At 40.2% G+C, this 22,347-nt stretch overlaps 1 protein-coding gene across 1 annotated transcript in view; it reads right to left on the bottom strand.

Moving 5' to 3' along the window:
• Positions 1–22,347, bottom strand: part of Kcnh8 (potassium voltage-gated channel subfamily H member 8) — a 367,265-nt gene that overhangs the window by 207,980 nt on the left and 136,938 nt on the right. The window contains exon 3 of the mRNA XM_048354862.1: positions 20,491–20,622. Coding sequence (XP_048210819.1) covers positions 20,491–20,622 — 132 coding nt within the window. The remainder of the gene's footprint in view (positions 1–20,490; positions 20,623–22,347) is intronic.

Below are 22,347 nucleotides of genomic sequence, written 5' to 3'. Positions count from 1 at the left end.
GTTTCAGGTTATTACTGGGAATGTTCCTTTTCTTCACGTGTTTAAAACCACTCTGGAAAGCTGTTTGGGAGAGTACTCAAAGATCTTGCATATACTTTAAGATCTAGAAATACCACCCTCAGGCATTTATCAAAAAAATTACAAAGCAACATACAGTAAAAGCACCTGCATAACCATTCTCATTGCTGAACTACTCACTGCAGTCAAGTTCTAGAAATAGCTCAGATGCCACTCAATAGATGAATGGATCAAGAAAATGTGGTACATATATACAATGGAACTTTACTCATCTATTAGGAAGGACAATATTACATCATTTGCAAAGAAATGGATGGGCCTATAAAATTATGTTAAGTAACTTAGACTCAGAGAGACAAAAAGCAAGTTTACTCTCAGATGTGGAATCTAGAACTAATTCATAAGTGTATAAGTAAACACACGTAGGGTTGTATGCAAGGGTTCACGAGTGTATTAACTGTAGTATGATATTTGCAGGATGGAATTCAAATTATATAATTCCTTAGAAAAATGAACTCAGAGTCCAATAAAATGTATACCAAGAAACTGGTCCTAGAAAGGGGTGGGATGGGGTCAGGGCAAGGAGAGAGGGATAGAGAAATAAAGAGAGGAGGGAAGGAGGAGAATGAAGTCATAATATTCAACACATTTCCTATGACACAAGGAAAATTGGGGGTAGGGTTTGGGTTGGGAGGGAGAATGATAAAAAAGATAACACCAGCCAACATTCACTCTATTCCTAAGCTGATTTGTTATTGATAACTTCTTTTGTACAACCACTTGAAAAAGAAAAAGCACTTGAGATTGACTCCAATTCACCAAAGCATTCTGTATATTGCATGCATGACACACATTTATCACAGGTGCCCTAGCCTAAACTTAGGGACTAGAAGGAAAATCCAAGAACACAAGCCAATGGCTCATAAACAGCATTTATAAGTTCTGAAGTTTCCCACCAATCTAATCAATCATTCTTGCAGCTTTCTAGTTCATCTCTGTTTGTCTCACCCTTCTCATTTGCATATTTTTTAATATAAATGTCTGCCGTGAAATATTAATTATTGGGAAAAAAGTATCTAGTCATTTGTTTGTATTTTTTTCAAGAACTGAACTTTGTATCTCTAAAGTATATCAAATGAAAAGGGGTTACTATTTTAGAGAGGGAACCAATTACATAAATATTTCTAAGAGCATTTGCCCTTGCAACTTCTCTTTGGTGTATAAGTCAAATTGTTCCTCACAAATGTGTCAAATCAATGACTGAAAAAAATCTCATAGGATTTGAAAGAGCTCACTGTGGTGCCAGCAGGACTGGTTTGATGGCAACTCCTGGACATTTTTCTTACTGTCCCCAAACAAGCTAGCTGGAGTTCAGAGATCATTTTTATTGAAGCAAAAGACAGAAATGAAACTTGAAATCCTGTGACACTGGGGGCAATCTCCCTTGTTCAGAAACACAGAATTTCTTAGCACCTTTCCAAACAACTTGCTCTTATGTTTCTGGCACAAGAGAGTAGCTTTTTTGGAGAGTAACTTGAACTCAGGGCCTGAGCATTGTCCTTGAGTTTTTTCACACATAGCTAGCAGTATACCACTTTGAACCATGGTGCCACTTCTGATTTGCTGGTGGTTAGTTGGAGATAATAAGAGTGTTACAGACCTCCTGAGTAGCTAGGTTTACAGGTGTGAGCCACCAATACCAGGTGAGTCTGGCTTTTTAATCCCCTTGAAGCCCTCAAACACATTGATAAATTCATCACCATACTAACCTCATATGAACAGATAAGCCAAAAAGGTAAGTACACCCACTCTCCCACTGAAACACAAACCTACACTGTGTCCTGCCAATCCCAAACATGCCTTGCCACAACATGCTGGAAGACCAGAGATGCACCTGTCCCAAGTAATCCTGTTGCTATCTCTGATAATAGCATGACACCTACAATTCTTCATTTTAAATAGTATTTAAAATCACTGTTTAGATGTTGAGTACTAGTGGCTCATACCTGTAATACTAGCTACTCAGGAGGCTGAGATCTAAGAATCACATGTTGAAGCTAGCCCCGATGGAAAAGTCCTATGACTCCATCTCCAAAGTGAACAAAACACCAGGCTAGAGGAACGGCTCAAGTGGTAGATAGTCAGTAGAGCCAGAAAGCCACACAAGTGGCACAAGGCTGAATTTAAACATTCATAAGGCAAAAATAAATAGATAATATAGAAATAAATAAAATAAATGTATAGGTGATTTCTGAATAGTGTATGTCATTAAAAATGTATGTCCACACAGAATCATGTGGCTTTTTATTTATTTCTTACTTGCATGTTGAACTCATGCCATATTTTCTTGAACTGTTCATTCAATTTCAAAAAGTTTTAAAATTCTAAATTCACTCTAAAAAGGGGCTTAAAACAATGCTCCATTCTTGCAAGTAACAAAATTAGGAATTCAACTTAACAAAAATCAGGCTCAAGTAGTAATAACTTTATATAGTTTTTATTCAAGGATCACAAGAAACAAATAAACAGAAAAAAATTATTGCATACGTGTCTTCTGATTGGCTACAATCCTTGCAGCCAATGGAATGACCCAGGGAAACAGGTCTTGTCTTTTATTCTCTGTCCCTATGACAATCTATAGCAACATATCCCTCTTCAAATTATTCTCTGCTCTTGAAAGGCAAAACTCTCTCTCCATCCATCCATCTATATATACATTTATATATACTTGATTATAAATACAAATCTAACCACTTCTGGGAAGACGGTGGAGGAGCAGCAGAGCCCTAGCTGAGCTACCTCCAACATCGCAGTTTTCTCACCTCATAGAAACTTTTACTCCTAGAAAGACAGCCAGAGTAAGTTCTAACAGTACAGGGATTCTGGCCAGGAAGGAAAAATCAACAGATTTGAGCTCCGGGCGGCATCCCACCAGCGCGCCAGTGCTGGCGCCGGCACAGCACCTGGCACAGTGACCTGCACTGCCCGTGGCTAAAGCACACAGCATAGACCAGGGAGAAATCCTCCAGACCACGGCTGAGCATGGACAGGTTGAAATCACAGAGAAAGCTTGAGTACCCCACGAAAGATATTCTCACTCACACCCACAGAGCAGCTACTGGAAGGTAGCCCTTCCCCCACCGCCAGAGCAAAGCACCATCTTTGACACTGGCATAGGGTCAGACCAGACTGGAACTAAAGCAGGCCTGGGGAAAGCGAGGACAAAGGAGCCATCTTTGAAAAGGGCAAGAGGGACCCACCAGTGAGAGCCAGCTCCGCCCAGGAGAATGCCCCCTGCCCAGGTGGGAGGCTCATCCTGGGCCTCGGCTTAGCCAGAGGTGCCCCGCCCTGTGGGCTGGACTTTCTAAATTTAAAGTGAAAGCAGTGAACAGCTACCAACAGGGGAACAAACAGTTCCTGAGACACCTAATCCATCCCGTCACAGAGGAAGCCCAATTCCCAGCCTGAAAAGGAGTTGAATTACATAGCCAGCTCCACCAGGCGCCTCCCCGCCCAGGAGGGAGGACCCTCCCCCAGGCAAGCAACTCTCATCTGGGTAAACCAGGCCAGAGGCGCCCCGCCCTGCTGAGTCCATAGCCAATTCAAAGCCAGGCATTAAAGGCCATGGTCCCACAACAGACAGAGGAGCCACGGTTCCCAAGACTGCTCATGTCCCCATCTACAGAAGACACCCAAGGCCTACATGCAAGCTGTGTGAATCCACAGAGACCCAGGATTGTACCAACAGGGGAGAAGGGTCAGAACAGATCCACTCACTGCAAACTGATAGCAAGTCAAACCAGCCAATCAGGAAAATAGACTGCAGACCATCGCAAGGAAAACAGAGACTGGGGAAAGACCACCCAAACAAGGAGGATGCCATTTTTTTTTCTTTTCAAACATTTTTTAAACTTTTTAATATTTTTTTTCACTTCTGAAATGTCGTTGGTTTTCTTGTTTTCCATTTTTACCTGTTTGTTTTATCAAGTTTTGTGGGGTTTTTTTGGTTGTTCATTTTTCTGGGTTTTTTTCCTTTTTATTTTATTTTTTAAATAATTTTTCTCTGTTTTGTGCATCTGTCTTCCAGTATTTTTTCTATATTTCTCTCTTTGCATTCTCTTTCTTTAAAAATTACTTTCCTAAGAATAATACCTCCACTCTTTTCTTCTAACTCATTTTAACCTTGTTCTTTCTACTGATTCTACTCTTCTCCACATTTCTACATCACTGAAACTAAACCAAAATCATCACACACACACACACACACACACACACACACACACACACACACACAAAAAAAAATACATTTTACTCTATTCTCTTTACTAACTCTAACTTTCCCCCCTGACTTACTGCCAGGACCTCCAGGTTCCATTGACTCCTGATTATTGTATCCCTACTTAATCCGAGTGAATCAAAGGAGTTCATAGAGAAAGCCAGTCCTAAAAGAACGTAATATAAGAACAAGGATTGCTCATAGGGTTGTAACAGTAAATTAGTAACTACTGAATACAGGGCCCAGGATTGGTTGTTATATTAAAATTGTATTCTTTAGGAACATCAAATCTAATTTTATAGACAGGTTTACAAGATATCTGTATATAATTGTGAACTTATAAGATTTACACAACAGTGCTTGGTAAGGGCTGCTTTGGGTCTTAAATGGTGCTCACAGGTGCTTGTAGATTGGCATTCCCAATCCAATAGGCAGAAGAAACACAAGAAAGATGGCAAACAATGGAGTCTTTTCTCCCACTCAAAACTAGCAGGAAACAGAGCAGTCAATCAAAGACATAGAAGAGAACCCTCAAAATGCTCTACGAAGTCTACTGATAAACGTGTTAAATGAAAAGATTGAACCAATACAGCAATCCTTCCATAAAGTAATAGATGATTTCATGGCCTCAAAAAATAGAAAGATAAATGAAATTCAAGATTCAAATGAAAAGAAAGCTACCCAGGTAAGAGATTTGAGAGACAGCACTCAAAACCAAATTAATGAAGTAAAGAAGTCCATGCAAGACCTAAGAGATGACATGGAAATCATCAGGAAAGACCAGTCAGGAAGAAAAGAGATTCGAAATCAAGTAGCTAGCTTACAGTCCCTACTAACTAAAGTAGAGGATCAAATCTCAGGAGCTGAAGATTCACTAGAATCTATGGAGAAAGGTCAAAAAACCATACAAATCCAGTCCAATCAACAAAACAGATTGCTACAGGAGATTCAAGACACGATCAGGAAGCCAAATTTAAGGATAATAGGTATTGAGGAAAACCTGGAGAGAGAAGTTAATAGGATAGGCAACCTATTTAACAAAATATTAGTTGAGAACTTCCCAAATATCCAGAAGGATAGGCCTATACAGATACAAGAAGCATTTAGAACCCCAAACCGACCAGACCAGAATAGGACATCCCACTGACACACTGTGACCAAAACAGGATCAGTAGAGTACAAGGAAAGAATCCTTAAAGCTGTTTGGGAGAAGAAAACAATCATATATAAAGGAAAAGCAATCAGAATTACCACAGACTTCTCAGCAGAGACCATGAAAGCAAGGAGGGCGTGGAATGAGGTGTACCAAACACTAAATAAAAATAACTACCAACCAAGAATACTGTACCCAGCCAAACTCTCATTCATAGCCAAAGGTCAAATAAAAGTCTTCCACAGTAAGGAAAAACTGAAACAATATATCTCCACCAAACCAGCATTACAGAAAATCCTCAAATATATACTATACAGGGAAAATAATCAAGATCCCAAAACAGAGAAATGAACCCTAAATAGTAAACATCAGATCAAGAAATGGGAAGACACAGCTTTTAACAAGCTTTTAACAAGATCAAATGATCATCTCTCAATCCTAACTCTCAACATTAATGCACTTAATTCTCCAATCAAAAGACATAGGCTCATAAGTTGGATCAAAAAACAAGATCCATCTTTCTGCTGCCTCCAAGAGACACATCTATCCAGCAAAAGTAAACATCTTCTAAAAGTGAAAGGCTGGAATCCAATCTATCAAGCAAATGGCCCCCATAAGCAGGCTGGAGTTGCAATCATAGTATCAGACAAAATTGACCTCAAATTAAAAAAGGTAAGAAGAGACAAAGAAGGTTACTACATACTAATAAAGGGATCTCTCCTACAGGAAGATATAACCATCCTAAATATCTACACACCAAATGCAGGAGCACCCAACTTCATCAAACAAACACTACTAACTCTAAAAACACTCATAGACCCAAACACATTGATAGTTGGGGACTTTAACACTCCACTATCACCGCTGGACAGATCAACACGCCAAAAACTGAACAAAGAAATCAAAGAACTAAATAAATGCACAGACCAACTAGACTTAACCGACATCTACAGGATATTCCACCCAGCAACAACAGAATATACATTCTTCTCCACAGCACATGGAACATTCTCCAAAATAGATCACATCTTAGGGCACAAAGAAAATCTGAACAAATTCAGAAGTATCAAAACCATTCCCTGCATTCTCTCAGACCACAATGGAATAAAATTAGAGCTCAACTCAAACAGCCACCACAGAAATTGCTACAATTCATGGAGACTAAACAACACACTGCTGAACCATCAGAGGGTCATTGAAGAAAGTAAAACGGAAATTCAAATGTTTATGGAATTCAACCAAGTTGAGGACACAAATACCAGCTCCTTTGGGACACAGAGGAAAATTTATATCTCTGAGTGCATACATCAACAAACTGGAGAAACAGCAACTCAATAATTTAAGGAAGCACCTTAATTTCCTTGAGAGAGAACAACAAGCCAAACCCCAAGTCAATAGATGTAAGCAAATAATTAAAATCAAATCAGAAATAAATCAATTAGAGAAAAAAAAAACCATCGAAAGAATCAACAAAACAAAGAGTTGGTTCTTTGAAAAAATCAACAAGATAGACAGACCCCTGGCAAACCTGACCAAAAAACAAAGGCAGCACACTCAAATAAACAAGATAAGAGATAAAACAGGTAACATCACCACAGATATAACCGAAATTCAGAAAATAATAAGGGACTATTTTGCAAACCTTAATGCCAACAAATTCAAGAACTTGGAAGAAATGGATGATTTCCTAGAAAAAATTCATATCCCCAAACTCAACCATGAAGATTTAAACCTTCTAAACAGACCCATATCCAGTATTGAAATAGAAAAGGCAATAAATGATCTCCCATCCAAGAAAAGCCCAGGTCCAGACAGGCTCACTGCAGAATTCTACAAGGCCTTCAAAACAGAACTCACACCAATATTTCTCAAACTCTTGAATGAAATTGAAAGAGAACGTTCCCTACCAGACACATTCTATGAAGTCAGTATAACCCTCATCACAAAACCAGGCAGGGAGTCATCACAGAAAGAGGACTATAGACCGATTTCCCTGATGAACATAGACACAAAAATTCTCAATAAAATTCTGGCCAATCAACTTACACAGGTCATCAAAAAAATCATACACCATGATCAAACTGGATTCATCCCAGGGATGCAAAGTTGGTTTAATATATGCAGGTCAATTAATGTAATCCACCACATCAACCGGAGCAAGGTAAAGAACCACATGGTTTTATCTCTGGATGTGGAAAAAGCATTCGATAAAATCCAGCACCCATTTATGCTAAAAGCCCTGGAAAATTGGGATTCCAGGGAACATTCCTGAATATAATCAAGGCAGTTTATGACAAACCTACAGCAAGCATAACTCTAAATGGTGAAAAACTAAAGCCATTCCCTTTAAAATCAGGAACAAGGCAGGGATGTCCACTCTCTCCCTGCTCTTCAACATAGTACTAGAATTCCTAGCCAGAGCGATTAGGCAAGAAGAAAACATATAAAGGAGGTCCAAATAGAAAAAGATGAAGTTAAACTTTCTCTCTTCGCAGATGACATGATCCTATACATAAAGAACCCCATAGACTCTACCCCCAAGCTACTAGAGCTGATCCAAAACTTTGGCAAAGTTGCAGGATATAAAATAAACCCTTAAAAGTCAACGGCCTTTCTCTATCCTAATGACCCGAAGACCGAGGCTTTAATCAGAAAAGCAACTCCTTTTGCAATAGCCCCCCAAAACATAAAATACCTAGGAATAACCTTAACCAAAGAAGTGAAAGACCTCTTTGATGAGAACTTTAAAAGCTTGAAGAATGAAATTAAGTTAGAACTAAGGAAATGGAAAAACTTCCCATGCTCCTGGATTGGGAGGATTAATATAGTCAAAATGGGAATATTGCCAAAGGCTATCTACAAATTCAATGCAATACCCATTAATATCCCAACACCATTTTTTAATGAAATAGAGGAAGCAATCCAGAAATTCATATGGAACAATAAAAGACCTAGAATAGCACAAACACTCCTAAGCAGAAAGAACAGTGCTGGAGGAATTATAATACCCAACTTCAAGCTGTATTATAAAGCTATAGTAATAAAAACAGCTTGGTATTGGCACCGGAACTGGCCTGAAGACCAATGGAACAGAATTGAAGACCCAGAAATGAACCCACAGAACTACGCCTACTTAATCTTTGATAAAGGAGCTAAAACAATAATTTGGAAGAAAGATAGCCTCTTTAACAAATGGTGCTGACAAAACTGGTTCAACACATGCAACAAACTGAAACTAGATCCTTATATATCACCCTGCACCAAAGTCAATTCCAAATGGAGTAAAGAACTCGAAATCAAAACAGACACCCTGAAAACACTAAAGGAAAGAGAGGAGAAACACTTGGGCTCCTTGGCGCAGGACGGAACTTCCTTAACAAAGACCCAGAAAGGCTACAAATCAAAGAAAGGTTGGACAAATGGGACTGCATCAAACTGCAGAGCTTCTGCAGGGCAAATGACATAGCCCACAAGATAAACAGAAAGCCCACAGACTGGGAGAAGATCTTTACCGGCCATTCAAGGGACAAAGGCCTCATATCTAACTATGCAGAACTAAAAATATTACTTTCCTCCAAGAAAACCCACAAAGAACCAATAGCCCCCTCATCAAGTGGGCTAAAGATTTATAAAGAGACTTCTCTGATGAGGAAATGAGAATGGCCAAGAGACATATGAAAAAGTGCTCTACATCACTGGCCATAAAGGAAATGCAAAGCAAAACAGCATTGAGAGTCCATCTCACCCCAGTAAGAATGTCATATATCAAGAAAACTAACAATAACAATTGTTGGAGGGGATGTGGCCAAAAGGGAACCCTACTTCATTGTTGGTGGGAATGTAAACTGGTTCAGCCACTCTGGCAAGCAGTATGGAGATTCCTCAGGAGGCTAAATATAGAAAAGTCCCCTATGACCCAGCAACTCCACTTTTGGGTATCTATCCAAAAAACCACAAACAAAATCACAGTAAAGCCACCAGCACAACAATGTTCATTTCAGCACAATTTGTCATAGCTAGAATCTGGAACCAACCCAGATGCCCCTCAGTAGACGAATGGATCAGGAAAATGTACATATACACAATGGAATTTTATACCTCTATCAGAAAGAATGACATTGCCCTATTTGTAAGGAAATGGAAGGACTTGGAAAAAATTATACTAAGTGAATTGAGCCAGACCCAAAGAAACATGGACTCTATGGTCTCCCTTATTGGGAATAATTAGCACAGGTTTAGGCAAGTCACAGCAGAGGATCACAAGAGCCCAATAGCTATACCCTATGATCACATAAGATGATGCTAAGTGAAATGAATTCCAGGTTATGGAAACGATTGTTATATCACAGTTGTAACTACTTTCAACGTCCCATGTGTATCTGTATCTTCTACTATTGATGATGTTCTTGTATCACCTTCCTGTGGTTGTATCTACACTATCTCTGTAATCTTATCTGAGTATATTGGAAACCATCCATACTGGTATTAGAACCAGGAAATTGAAAGGAATTACCAAAATCAAGAGACACAGGGTAAAAAAAGACAAACAACTACAAAAGCAATACTTGCAAAACTGTTTGGAGTAAGTGAACTGAACACCTCATGGGGGGAAAGGGATAAGGGGAGGAGGGAGAGGGAATGAGGGACGAGGTAACAAACAGTACAAGAAATGTATCCAATGCCTACCGTATGAAACTGTAACCTCTCTGTACATCAGTTTGATAATAAAAATTTGAAAAAAATACAAATTTATATGTACTATATAAGCTATATAACCTATACTCTGTGTGTGTGTGTGTGTGTGTGTGTGTGTGTGTGTGTGTGTGTAGTATAGCATACCCAGTAAAATAAAATACTTTGGATATCTATCTATGCTCTTCCATTTCAATTTTATTACATATTTGAAAAGGAAATGGCATAAATCTCCTGGAGGCATAAATCTTTTGCCCTGGATAATGTATCTATCTTTTTTCTTTCCCTATTGTGGAATAATTTTTACAACAGCTCTGTGATGCGGCAACTGGTCTTTATTATGATTATATATGCATTACTTCCATTACACAGACAAAAAACATACAAAATATTTCAGCAAGTAAAAGGCCATTATCACAGTGTTCCACATGGATAATTAAAATATGTAAAATGCATAAATATCATCTTAGATTTAATTACTATTTATTCAGTAGCTTAATGATTTTCTTTCTGAATATTTTGTGTGTGTCTGTGAGTGTGCCAGTTCTGGGGCTTGAGCTCTGAGAACTGGGTATTGTCCAGAGCTTTTTTGCTCAAGTCTAGTGCTCTAACGCTTGAGCAATAGCTACACTTCCAGCTTTTGCCTGAGTGGTTACTTGGAGATAAGAGTCTCAAGAAATTTTCTCCCTAGGCTGGCTTTGAACCTTGATCACCAGATCTCAGGCCCTTGAGTAGCTAGGATTACAGGTTGAGCCACCAGCACCCTATCTTCTGGATATTTATATATATATATATATATATATATATATATATATATATATATATATTTTTTTTTTTCAACCTGAAATCAAGTGTGGTAAGAGAATTGGGTCAATAGCTGTCTTAGTGATATTCTATCTCAGTGATAATCATGTCCTGGGTGTGCGGAAGGAATTCTGTCATGTGATCACTTACTAAGAAAAAACATAGAAAATGTGAGAAAAAAATAGCTTCTCCTAAGTTCCCAGATTCTCTGAGCCAAATGAAATGTGCATCTAATATTTAGTAAAGCTAATTTGTTATCTTTTCTCAAGGCCTTAGTTGTGGGTAGAGGCAGGTGTACTATAAAACTTGTCAGAGTACTTGATAATGACAGCCTGCTGCTGCTTGACAAAAGTTAGATGACAAAGAAAGCTCTTGATTTGTTTTGCACTGAAGATAATAGGACAAGTCACACACATAACCATGGCATTGTCCAGACAAATTGGAAGTGCTCACTGTATAGAAACTGCAATTGAGATTCCTCTGCTCTGTGATAACTGATGATATCCTTGGCATCCAATGAATATCCAACATCAACCAACATTGCAAAGCAAATGCAAGGCTCCCTATAAGAAATCAACTGTAATAGCAGAATTGGGCCCCATGCCTAGAAACAAACATGACATATATTATTATACTCAACTGGCTTGAATGAAAAACAACATCAGCATAACGAGTAAACCACTGTGAAAACAATCTGGAAACGTGAACACACATACCCAGAGTGGAAAGAAAAGGTACTTTTAAAAGAAATTAAAATGCTGTTACATGAGCAAAGTACCTTTAACAAAATCAATAACTTCAGCAAGTATTTATTCAGCGTCTGTTATCTGCAGGTTACAGTAGGAAATACAGCATGCCAGCATAAGTGCCGGTAGTGATTTGGGTAAGAAGATGTGATAGAAGTTTGATAGATTGGTGCAAGAAGAGTGACATGGGTGAAGCAAGCTCCAAACCTCAGGTGGTCTAAGAAAATACCACTCACTAGACTATAAGGAGAGAAGATTTGCATGGGAAAAAGAGGGTGACAGGAAAGTTTGTGTGAGGGAAAACTTGATAATGTTGGCCTTGAGAAAGAAGGGTGAGAGGTTTATTAGCTAGAACTCATCAGGCCAGCTGGCTTGCCCAGAGGCTGCTGGAAGGTTAAGAGGTGAATTGGTAGTTATACAGTGGGTTTGAGGAGCTTTAGCAGTTGATTCTTAAACAATATGAACTTGTAAAACCCTTAATGTGAGGGAAGAGCATGCCACAAAAGGATTCAATTGCGTCTCTTTAATTTTAATAATGCAATGGCTTCAAATGTCAGAAAGTTAATAAAATTTCATTATGGAAGCTATCTGGTTTTAATCCTCAGCACTGTCGTGAAAACCTGTTCCCTAGCAGTCTTAAAGTTGCAGAATCCAATGGGAACATATCTATTTCCATCTGACTTAACTTCTATACATCTTGTGGTTGTCTCTAGTGTCTCACCACTGTCCACATCTATCTCTACCTCTTAGGGATCCCTCCTGTTCCTTCCTCCATTGTTGCTAAGCTCACTCCACTCTTGAAGCTTGCTGAATGCTGAAAAGCCAGCACATGATGGAACAAAAATTTGAGCTAAGAGTTTGATGATACAAAGCACACTATTATCATCTTGACATGTCTAAATGGTAATTCATTACTAGACAGGGGCTGGAGGTGTGGGGGAGGGGGTAGGGGGACACATCTGTGTTTGCTGAATTAGTCTATCCCCAATTCATCCATTTTTTACAGTTGCATTGAAATTTAAATAGAACTTAAAATTTTAAGTCTATAGAATTAATTTGATTCAATTATGTTTCAATTACTTTAAAATTTTTAATGCCCTCTGCAATTGTTTAGTTTAGAAATTATCCCTTTGAAAAGATTTTGTGCCCAGAAACACTGCCCATTTACTTTTTAAAAACATTTAATTCTCAAGAATTTCAAATAAGTTATCTGATTGAGACATTTTAATACCATATTTGAGTCTACATAATCAATTGATAGAGAAGCGTAAAAATAGGGTCCTATAAATAAGATTAACTCAATGAATAATGATAGGTATGAATCTGATGGCATACATATTTTTCTTTTGTAATGGAAGTGAAATATGTGTCAATTTTATGTGTCTTACACACATACAAGTGAAAATACACACAAGAGAAAATGCAAAGGGTAGGTTGCATTGTGTGTTATTATCCCTTGAATGAAGTTCATTGATTCAGTCTTCATTGTATTTCATATTTTCTTAGTCTTTTCTTTAAACTATGCTTCTCTCATTTTTCAATTATCCAAACAAATGTGCAAATAACTGAATTGCCAGACTTTGAAGTCAGGCCCCACTTTATCACGCGAACCCCAGTTTACCACATGAACCTGAGATAAGCAGGCCCTGTGAGCAAACCCAGGACAAGATTATTAGGGCCCAGTCGGTCAAGAACTCTAACTGCCTGGGAATGCTTAACTCTAACTGCCCCCAGAATGCCTCGAGCCCTGAGCCAATCAGATTTGTACCTGTGTCCTAATCTTGCTTGCTTTCACACCTGATTGTTGTAACTTCGTTTTTTGCCTTTATAAGCCCTGTGTAATCGCAGCTCGGGGCTTCCTCCTAACCTCCGCTGTGTCGGTGGGTAGGATGAGGCCTGAGTTGCAGCTTGCTTGAATAAAGCCTCGCCTTGCTTTTGCATTTCAGAGCGTCTGAGTCTCGGTGGCCTTCTTTGTGGTCTTCTTGCGACTTGGAGTAACATTTAGGGGCTCATCCGGGATAGCCCCAGAGACCCCCAAGACCCCAGACTCTGAAGGTAAGGAAACAGCGCTGTTCATTTGTCTTGTCCTGTAATTTGTCTGTTTGTCTATTTTGCTTTTGCTTTCTTGAAGGGGTTGTTGAAGCGGACGCACTTACTCGGCAATCCTGGAGGGACTGCGGGATGCCCCAGACTCTCCACCCTTGAGACTCAACTTGCCCACCTTGTACTTGGGTCCACTTGGGTCCACTCCTCCTGCACCCTTGTGGGAGGTTGTGGGCCAACTTGGGTCTGCTCCTGCGGCTTCTAGCTTGCAGAAGGAGGTTGTGGGCCAACTTGGGAGATCTCCAACTCGTAGCTTTTTCTCAGGCCTGTGTGTTGTATTGTTTGGTTTTTTTTTTGTAGCCTTTTGAACTAAACATCTGATCAGAGCTATGGGTAACATTCTATCTTGAGGACCTCCATCTAGCCCCCTAGATTTGACCCTAGCTCACTGGAGGGAGGTCAAGGAGATCGTGCAGAACCGAGGTGTGGCCCGTAAGGAGGAAAATCACCCTGTGCAAGTCTGAATGGCCCATCCTTGAGAGAGCTAATTGGCCACCTGAGGGGAGGCTTGAAATAGTTAAGATCAGGACCTTTACAAAGCCTAATCGACGCCCTTCATTCAGGCTATCTAGACCAGATTCCTTATATAGACACCTGGAGGGAATTAGTTGACAGGGACACTCCAGCTTGGGTTCGGCCTTTCTTACCAACTCCCTCCTCCACTCCTTCCCCTACCCCAATATTCACGGGGTGACAAGAGAGAAACCAAGAGGGAAGAGAAGAAATTGTGCCCACCTGTCCTCCAGGGAGGAAACGTGGAGGAGGAAATATTTCCCCCTCCATACTCCCCACCCCAGTTACAAGAGGACTCTGAGGAAAATGTTTCAGCTGTGCCCTCCGCTCTGGAGGGGCCCGCCCAGTCCTGGTGCCAGCAGCCCAGGGCACAGAGGCGTCGGCCCTGAGTACTGACCTGCAGCCGCCTACAGGGGCAGACACAGGGCCAGCCCAAGCCATCTGCAGGTGGCAGGGAGTGACCACACCATGCAGCGCTGTCGTCTCTGTATTTGTCAGTCTGACAGTCTCTTTTGTGTCAAACCTGCATAGCTCATTGGAAAGATGTACAGGTGACAGCTCACATTCAGTATGAGTGTAAAAATGTTTTACTAACACTATCAAGGCCTGGAAAATGAGGCTGGAGAATGCTAAAATCATATATTAAAGGTTTTGTCTTAAAATTTGCATGTTGCAGGAGTAAGATTGGCAAAAATATCTCTTGCCACTGGAAAATGTATGGCCGATGTTTATTTTGCGCGCTTTAAGATCTTTTGAATATGTATGTGTGTGTGCATGTGTGAGTGTGAACATGTTCAAGACTGTTAGCAGGATGTAAAATTGAATGAGGTTAAGTTTAAATTCAAATGGTCATCAAGTTTGGGCATTACCAAATGCTTTAAAGGATTGTTGCATTGTTTTAAAAGGAACTATAGTTAAAAAATGTTTAACTTAAAAAAAATCAGAGCTAAGTGTCAGAAATTTGGATGTAAAAGAATATATATTAAACTAATGGGGATAGAAGTAAACTCTCATTAACTCTATGTATGTAGGAAGAAATGGCAAATGGGCCAATGTTTCTCACTAATATATTGGAAAGCTGAATGGATAAGTATTTCTAATTGTAATTCTTGCATTAAGGAAAAATTGTCATTTGAGTTCAAAGGTCTTCATGCCATGCAGTAACTGGGACTGAAGAAAAAAGAGGCTCTTTTGAAACAAGCAGTCCGTAGGCAAAGGGCGGCACCTGGTTTCAGAATGCCTGTGAGCTTCAGTTTTTCCAATGCAGATAAAAGCTAAAGTGTTGGGTTAGTAAAAAGCCTTTGGAAATCAAGAATACATTTCTAGATAAGAAATTTGGAAGTCAAATTGTCCTAAATAATTATTGCAAAGTGAGAAAAGGAGAATTATGGCTACCAAAATGTTTAATTGCCATTCCAGCTTCTTTGTAGGTTTTTTTGTAACAGTTTCCAGCAGGCCCACAGAGAAGCACAGGTGATTCCTACAAGTTTGTCAAGATCTAATACTGGCCCTTAATAAGTTCCAGGTAACAGCAAGCTTAAAAACTACTTCTGTGTGGACCACCTTGTTGCTTTTAATTGGAGTAAAGTGGCCTCTTGTAAGACTCATTGATCTGAAATCTGCAGTTCGAAGCCAGCCCGGGCAGAGAAAGGTCCCTGTGAGAGACTTGTCTCTAAGCAGCCAGCAGAGGGCTGGGAACGGATTTGTGTGGAGCTCAAAGTGGTAGGGTGCTAGTCTTGAGCTGGAGAGCTGGGGGACAGCGCTCAGGCCCTGAGTCCAAGTCCAGTGGAAAGTCACTCCTCCTGGGACAAAAGTGATGGAGCATCCAGAGGCAGTAAGCTGCTGCTTGGATGGCAGAGATGGTGTCAGATCCTAGAGTCACTTCCGTTTGGCCTTTCAAAAGTTAATCAAAGCCAGGAAGTCCTAGAAGAATAGTTCGTAAGCATGCCTTACTAATGCCCATGTCTGTCTACTGGGCAGGAACTTGCCAGTCATCTTTGATAGTGGTTAGTAAGGGTAAGTTTGTCAAATGAGAGGATAGTTTAAAAATCCCAACCCCCACATCTACTCAAAGCTCTGACTGGCAGTGAGAATTTTAAGCTGATATATCTGTTCAGGAAAGAAAACTTGTAGACCTGAGATTGTGTCCTTATTGAGATCTGTTAAAGGCCTGCAAAGGTAATTTTTTTTTAGGTCATCAGAGATCAGTTCCCCAGCCAGTCAGGAAAAAGCTTTTACAGACTAGAATGTTAAAAGGCACAAATTTGTAAACCTGAAGTCACCTATCTGGGCTTCATATTAAAAGAGGGCAAGCGTTGGCTGTCAGATGCACGTAAAGAGACTATGCTGAAAATCCCTGTGCCTAAGTCAGCCAGACAAGTCAGAGTTCCTGGGAACAGCAGGCTTTTGCCGGCTGTGGATACCTGGGTTCACTGAGATGGCCAAGCTTCTATATTAAGCCACCAAAAACCTCCCAGAATTTCATTGGACTGAACAGATGCAAAAAGCCTTTGAGGCAATCTAGAAAAGCCTTCTGGAAGCCCCTGCCTTAGGCCTACTTGACATGAATACCAAGAGAGGGGGCTACTGACAGCCGAAAGAAAGGCCATTAGAAACAAGCAGGAGATTTTAAGCCTCATCCGGGCCCTATGGGAACCAGCAAAGATTGCCATTATGCACTGTCCGGGTCATCAAAAGGGAGTTGATTCGGTGACTAGAGGGAATAATCTGGCCGACCAGGCAGCTAAGGAAGCAGCCCTTCAGCCCAGAGAAGTATTGACTCTAGTAGACCCAGAGCCACAAGCTTTGCCTCCTGTGCCCCAGTATTCCCAAGAAGACTTGGCGTGGATAAAGAAAATTCCCATGGCCCACAAACCCCTGGACAGAGAAGGAAACAATGACTGGTGGAAAACTTGTGAAGGGAAACTTATCTTGCCACAAGGGCTGGGTAAGGGGATCCTTAAGAGAATACACTGAGCTTCTCACATGGGAACCCGAAGAATGCAGGACTTGCTCCGACACTCCAAAGTGAAAATTAGAAAGGAGATCAACTTATTGAAAATATTGTTAAAAATTGTAAGGCCTGTCAGCTCACCAACGTCCCCAATCAACCAGTTACTAAAGGAGCTCGCCTCCGTGGGGATAGGCCAGGCGTGTATTGGGAAGTAGATTTCACAGAAATTAAACCTGGAAAAATTTGGATACAAATATTTGCTAGTTTTTGTAGACACCTTTTCAGGATGGGTTGAAGCCTATCCAACAAAGCATGAGACCGCGAATGTAGTGGCTAAGAAGATCCTGGAAGAAATCCTACCCAGGTATGGCTTCCCATCCACCATTGGGTCGGACAACGGACCGGCATTCGTCTCAAAAGTAAGTCAGGGAACAGCTGCTGCACTGGGGACGGACTGGAAATTGCATTGTGCTTATAGACCCCAGAGTTCAGGGCAGGTATAGAGAATGAATTGGACTCTAAAAGAGACCTTAACTAAATTGGCCTTAGAGACTGGCACAGACTGGGTGTCACTCCTTCCTTTTGCTCTGCTTAGAGTAAGAAATTCTCCCTATCAGCTTGGCTTTACTCCTTTTGAAATAATGTACGGGTACCCCCATCCATTATCCCTAGCCTTCAGACTGAATTGCTTGCTGATTTGGATGATGCTGAATTTTTGTGTAAACTTGATTATTTGCAGCTCGTGCACAAGAATATGTGGCCCCAACTTAAGGCATTATATGATTCTGCTTCTGTCCCTACCCCCCATTTATTCAGACCAGGGGACTGGGTGTTCGTCTGGAGGCATAACCCCAAATCCTTAGAACCATGGTGGAAGGGACCCTACGTAGTGCTACTGACTACGCCCACTGCCCTCAAGGTAGACGGCATTGCCACTTGGGTCCATTGCTCCCACGCCAGGCTAGCTGACCCCTTTGCCCTGGACGACAACTGCCGTGGTGGAACATGGAAGGTCTCCAAGCACCCGACTCAGCCACTTTGCCTTCGCCTCAAGAAAAGAAAGTTAGACTGAATATTGTTAAAATTTTCTTTTTGCCTTCTTTCCTTGCTACCCTGGCTAATGTTGATGTTATTTTGGCAGCTCACTCCAAAGTGCAGTGACCCCCTTATTTCAGCAACTAGCAGGAGTCCTGTAAAGCCCCATGCAAGCAAGAAGGCATTGGTAGTTTTGGGCTTGCTCAGGAATACGGGTATAATTTCCAGTTTGGAGTAAAGCTCCTAATGGACATCTGATCCTGCAGTCCCTTGGTAAAGTATAGGTTCCTGGCTAGGTAAGGTCAATGTCCCTCAGTCAGCCTGAAGAAGCTACAGAAGATGGATGATCTTCACCCATCAGCCCCCTTTAAAACCAAGGGACCAGAGTTGTTTTAGGTTACTACTTTGGGCCCTATTGGCCCATGCCTTATCTCTATATCATCCCCTAGACATGCAAGCCATTGAAATGGACAGAATGGAGCCATGATTGGCTCCCAAGGTACCAAAGAGAAAAGGGGGAAATGAAGTGCCAGACTTTGAAGTCAGGCCCCACTTTACCATGTGAACCCCAGTTTACCACGTGAACCTGAGATAAGCAGGCCCTGTGAGCAAACCCAGGACAAGCTTATTAGGGCCCAGTCGGTCAAGAACTCTAACCACTGGGAATGCTTAACTGTAACTGCCCCCAGAATGCCTCGAGCCCTGAGCCAACCAGATTTGTACCTGTGTCCTAATCTTGCTTGCTTGAACACCTGATTGTTGTAACTTTGTGTTTTGCCTTTATAAGCCCTATGTAATCGCAGCTCGAGGCTCCCTCCTAACCTCCGCTGTGTCGGTGGGTAGGACAAGGCCCGAGTTGCAGCTCGCTTGAATAAAGCCTTGCTTTGCTTTTGCATTTTGGAACGTCTGAGTCTCGGTGGCCTTCTTGGTGGTCTTCTTGCGACTGAGTATAACTGTATAAAATTTTTCTTAAATAGAAGTCCACGCAAATCATGTCGTTTAGTCTGTGGCGTCAGCTTGCATTGAATTACTTTACCTCACACAAACCTTACTTGCACCACTTAGATGAACTTCAATAATGTCACTTGGGGTAAAGGCAGGCAAGGCCTCAGAGTTGTCAAGTGCTGTAATACAATTCTGCTCTGCTTACACAGTGACATTTTAATGATTATCAAACACTTAATTTGAAGTTTTAAAAAAATGCCATATGTTAATGCCTTTTCTGTGAGATAAGCCATCAATTGGTGAATTTTAAGGTGTTTCCTATACTATTAATACAGGTTAGGAAAAGAAATAATTGTTTTATAATAATGCTGACTCACAATAGTTACTTTGGCTCTCTGAAAGGGCTATACTCTTTTAGGGGATACATACAAGGTAGCAATAAAATAAAAATGATTTTGAGGATTTAGTATCTAATAGAAACAATCTTTGATTCCACATAAAATAATCATTTGATGTACAGTCTTGGAAAAACTGTTATATATATAATACATATATTTAGATATTATAAGGCATAGATTCAACATTTAGCACCAATATTTCATTCGAAGAACCCTCTGTAAAATAACATTGCATACTTGAATGCTTTAAGGTATAATATCTTTAGATAAAACAATTAGTGTGGGGGTTGGGGGGGTGGGTATGGGTGTGTTTGTGCTGGTCCTATGGCTTCAAACCAAGGTGGGGGTACAGTCCCTGAGCTTCTTTTGCTCAAGGCTAGTATTCTACCATTTATCTACAGCTCCACTTCCTGCCCAGGCTGGCTTCAGGTCACAATCTTCAGATCTCAACCTTCTGAGTAGCTCGGATTACAGGTGTGAGCCACCAGTGCCTGGTACCAGACAAGTACTTGTAATCCCATCATTTTTGCTTTCAAGCAATTTGTTTGCCTAATAAAATGAGTTGGTACAAATCTTTGTAGTGTGATAAATTGTTTTCTTGCCCTCACTTTAGTAACGTAGAAATATGAACATCTGCTGCCTGCTAAACATGTCTGTCTTTTCTTACAAAGACAAGAAAGTAAACACATGTGTTTCTCTGTGATTTTGAACTATGTACTGAATACTGACTTTTGCAGTTATGAATATTTATCAGTTGCTGCTATTAAAAGGCAGCTTTTTCCCTCCCAAGGTTTTGTGTAAACAATTTCAAAATGTTACTCCATCTGTCAATGTTTTCTGAAAACAGTACAAACCTTCTTTTTTATCTTCTGGAGTAATCTTCACTTTTGTATCCGTTATATCTTTGAATGAAGCCAAAAAAAGTACCACATCTCCTTTCTCATTCTTTATAGGAACTATATCCAGCAGGCACCAGAATGGAGACCCTGTAACAGTAATGAAAGCATATATCAATGACTGTCTCCAACTCTATGAAATAATCATTAGTAATAGAAAAGGCGCTTAATGATTTTTCTTGTATCCCACAGTTCTTCCATATTAAAAAATACTTTTTTTTTTCTTTTTCTGTCATGGGGTTTGAACTTGGCCTGGCACTGTTCCTGAGCTCTGCCACTTTGAGCCATGGCTCCACTTCCAGTTTTCTGGTGGTTAGTTGGAGATTAGAATCTCATGGACTTTTCCTGCTCAAGATAGCTTCAAACTACAATTCTCCTATCACAGCCTCCTGAGTAGCTAGGACTACAAGTGTAAGCCACCTGTGCCCAGCTCAGTTTTTTCTATTCCATAAATATCTAGCACATATGCATATCTTCTTATTCTTAAGTGAAATATTTTTTTGAAAATAGACCATATTTTGAATGAAATGATTTGTGCTGAAATATTTCTGCTTACATCATTCAAACTGTATTTCTTCTTTGCTGATGAAAGAATACTCATGAATTACAAGAGGTTGACCCAGCCAACTCATAGTACACAGGATTTGGAGTATTTATTGGGGGGGAGGCAATACTGGGATTTGAACTCAGAGTCCTGCCCTTTTTAGATACATAGTGGCTTTTAAATAAAGACCTCTATTTTGCTTGCATTTGCTAGACGTTTGGTCAATTTTTTTAAAAAAATCAATTAACACCATAGGTGGATGAGGAAGGAGAGGAATAAACCTGTAGGTGGGTGAGGACTAGCAGGAGGTGTATGTGTTGACAAGGAAGAAAAGATTTATTTCCAACTACGAGAATAGAGGAAGTTTGTAAGGATTCTGTTTTGTATTGGAGAGGGGCAAAGAGTGTGACAGAAGGAGTAAAATTGATTGGAATACAATGCAAACAGTGTGGAAATGTAACAGTGAAACTCTCCCCTCGATAATTTATACAAGCCAATTTTTAAAAATCACCTATTACCTTTTAAAATAGCTAAAATTAAAAAGACAGGAAAATACCACACTTGAGAGAGTATGCATAGCCACTTATTCTCATATATGCTTGGCTGGCTTGAAATTAACACCTACTTTATAATATGTCAGAATGAAGATTTATTCTTACTGTATAACACTATACATCACTGTGAATGGGTGATTTATAATTATTCACAATGAAATGGATGAACATTGCTAGTGCAATATTGAACAAAAGTACCCAAACACTGAGAGTAGAATGAAATACAAATTCACTTACATAAACTACAAAAGCAGGCACAACTAATCTCTAGTATTAGAAGTCAGATTAGTGTTTGCCACTAATCGGAAAGGGAGCTCTGAGATGCTGTGTAGGTTTCATCATATGGTCTTCATGCTATTTACATTCAAGTTTTGAAAATCTATCTTTTCTACTTAGATATTATATTTTAGAGATCAATAATCAAATTCCTATTTTTGAAAAAAAAGAAACAAGGAATAGTAAGACCTACATTTAAAGAAGATAGCAAAAGAGTCTTAGGCTTATTAGCTTCAAAATTTTTATCTTGGGCTGGGGATATGGCCTAGTGGCGAGAGAGCTTGCCTCGTATACATGAGGCCCTGGGTTCGATTCCCCAGCACCACATATACAGAAAATGGCCAGAAGTGGCGCTGTGGCTCAAGTGACAGAGTGCTAGCCTTGAGCAAAAAGGAAGCCAGGGACAGTGCTCAGGCCCTGAGTCCAAGGCCCAGGACTGCC

The sequence above is a fragment of the Perognathus longimembris genome, chromosome 10 (genome assembly GCF_023159225.1).
Source record: "Perognathus longimembris pacificus isolate PPM17 chromosome 10, ASM2315922v1, whole genome shotgun sequence".
Lineage (NCBI taxonomy): Eukaryota > Metazoa > Chordata > Mammalia > Rodentia > Heteromyidae > Perognathus > Perognathus longimembris.
The sequence above is the reverse complement of the archived record's forward strand: the minus strand, read 5'-3'. Positions and strand labels throughout refer to the sequence as shown.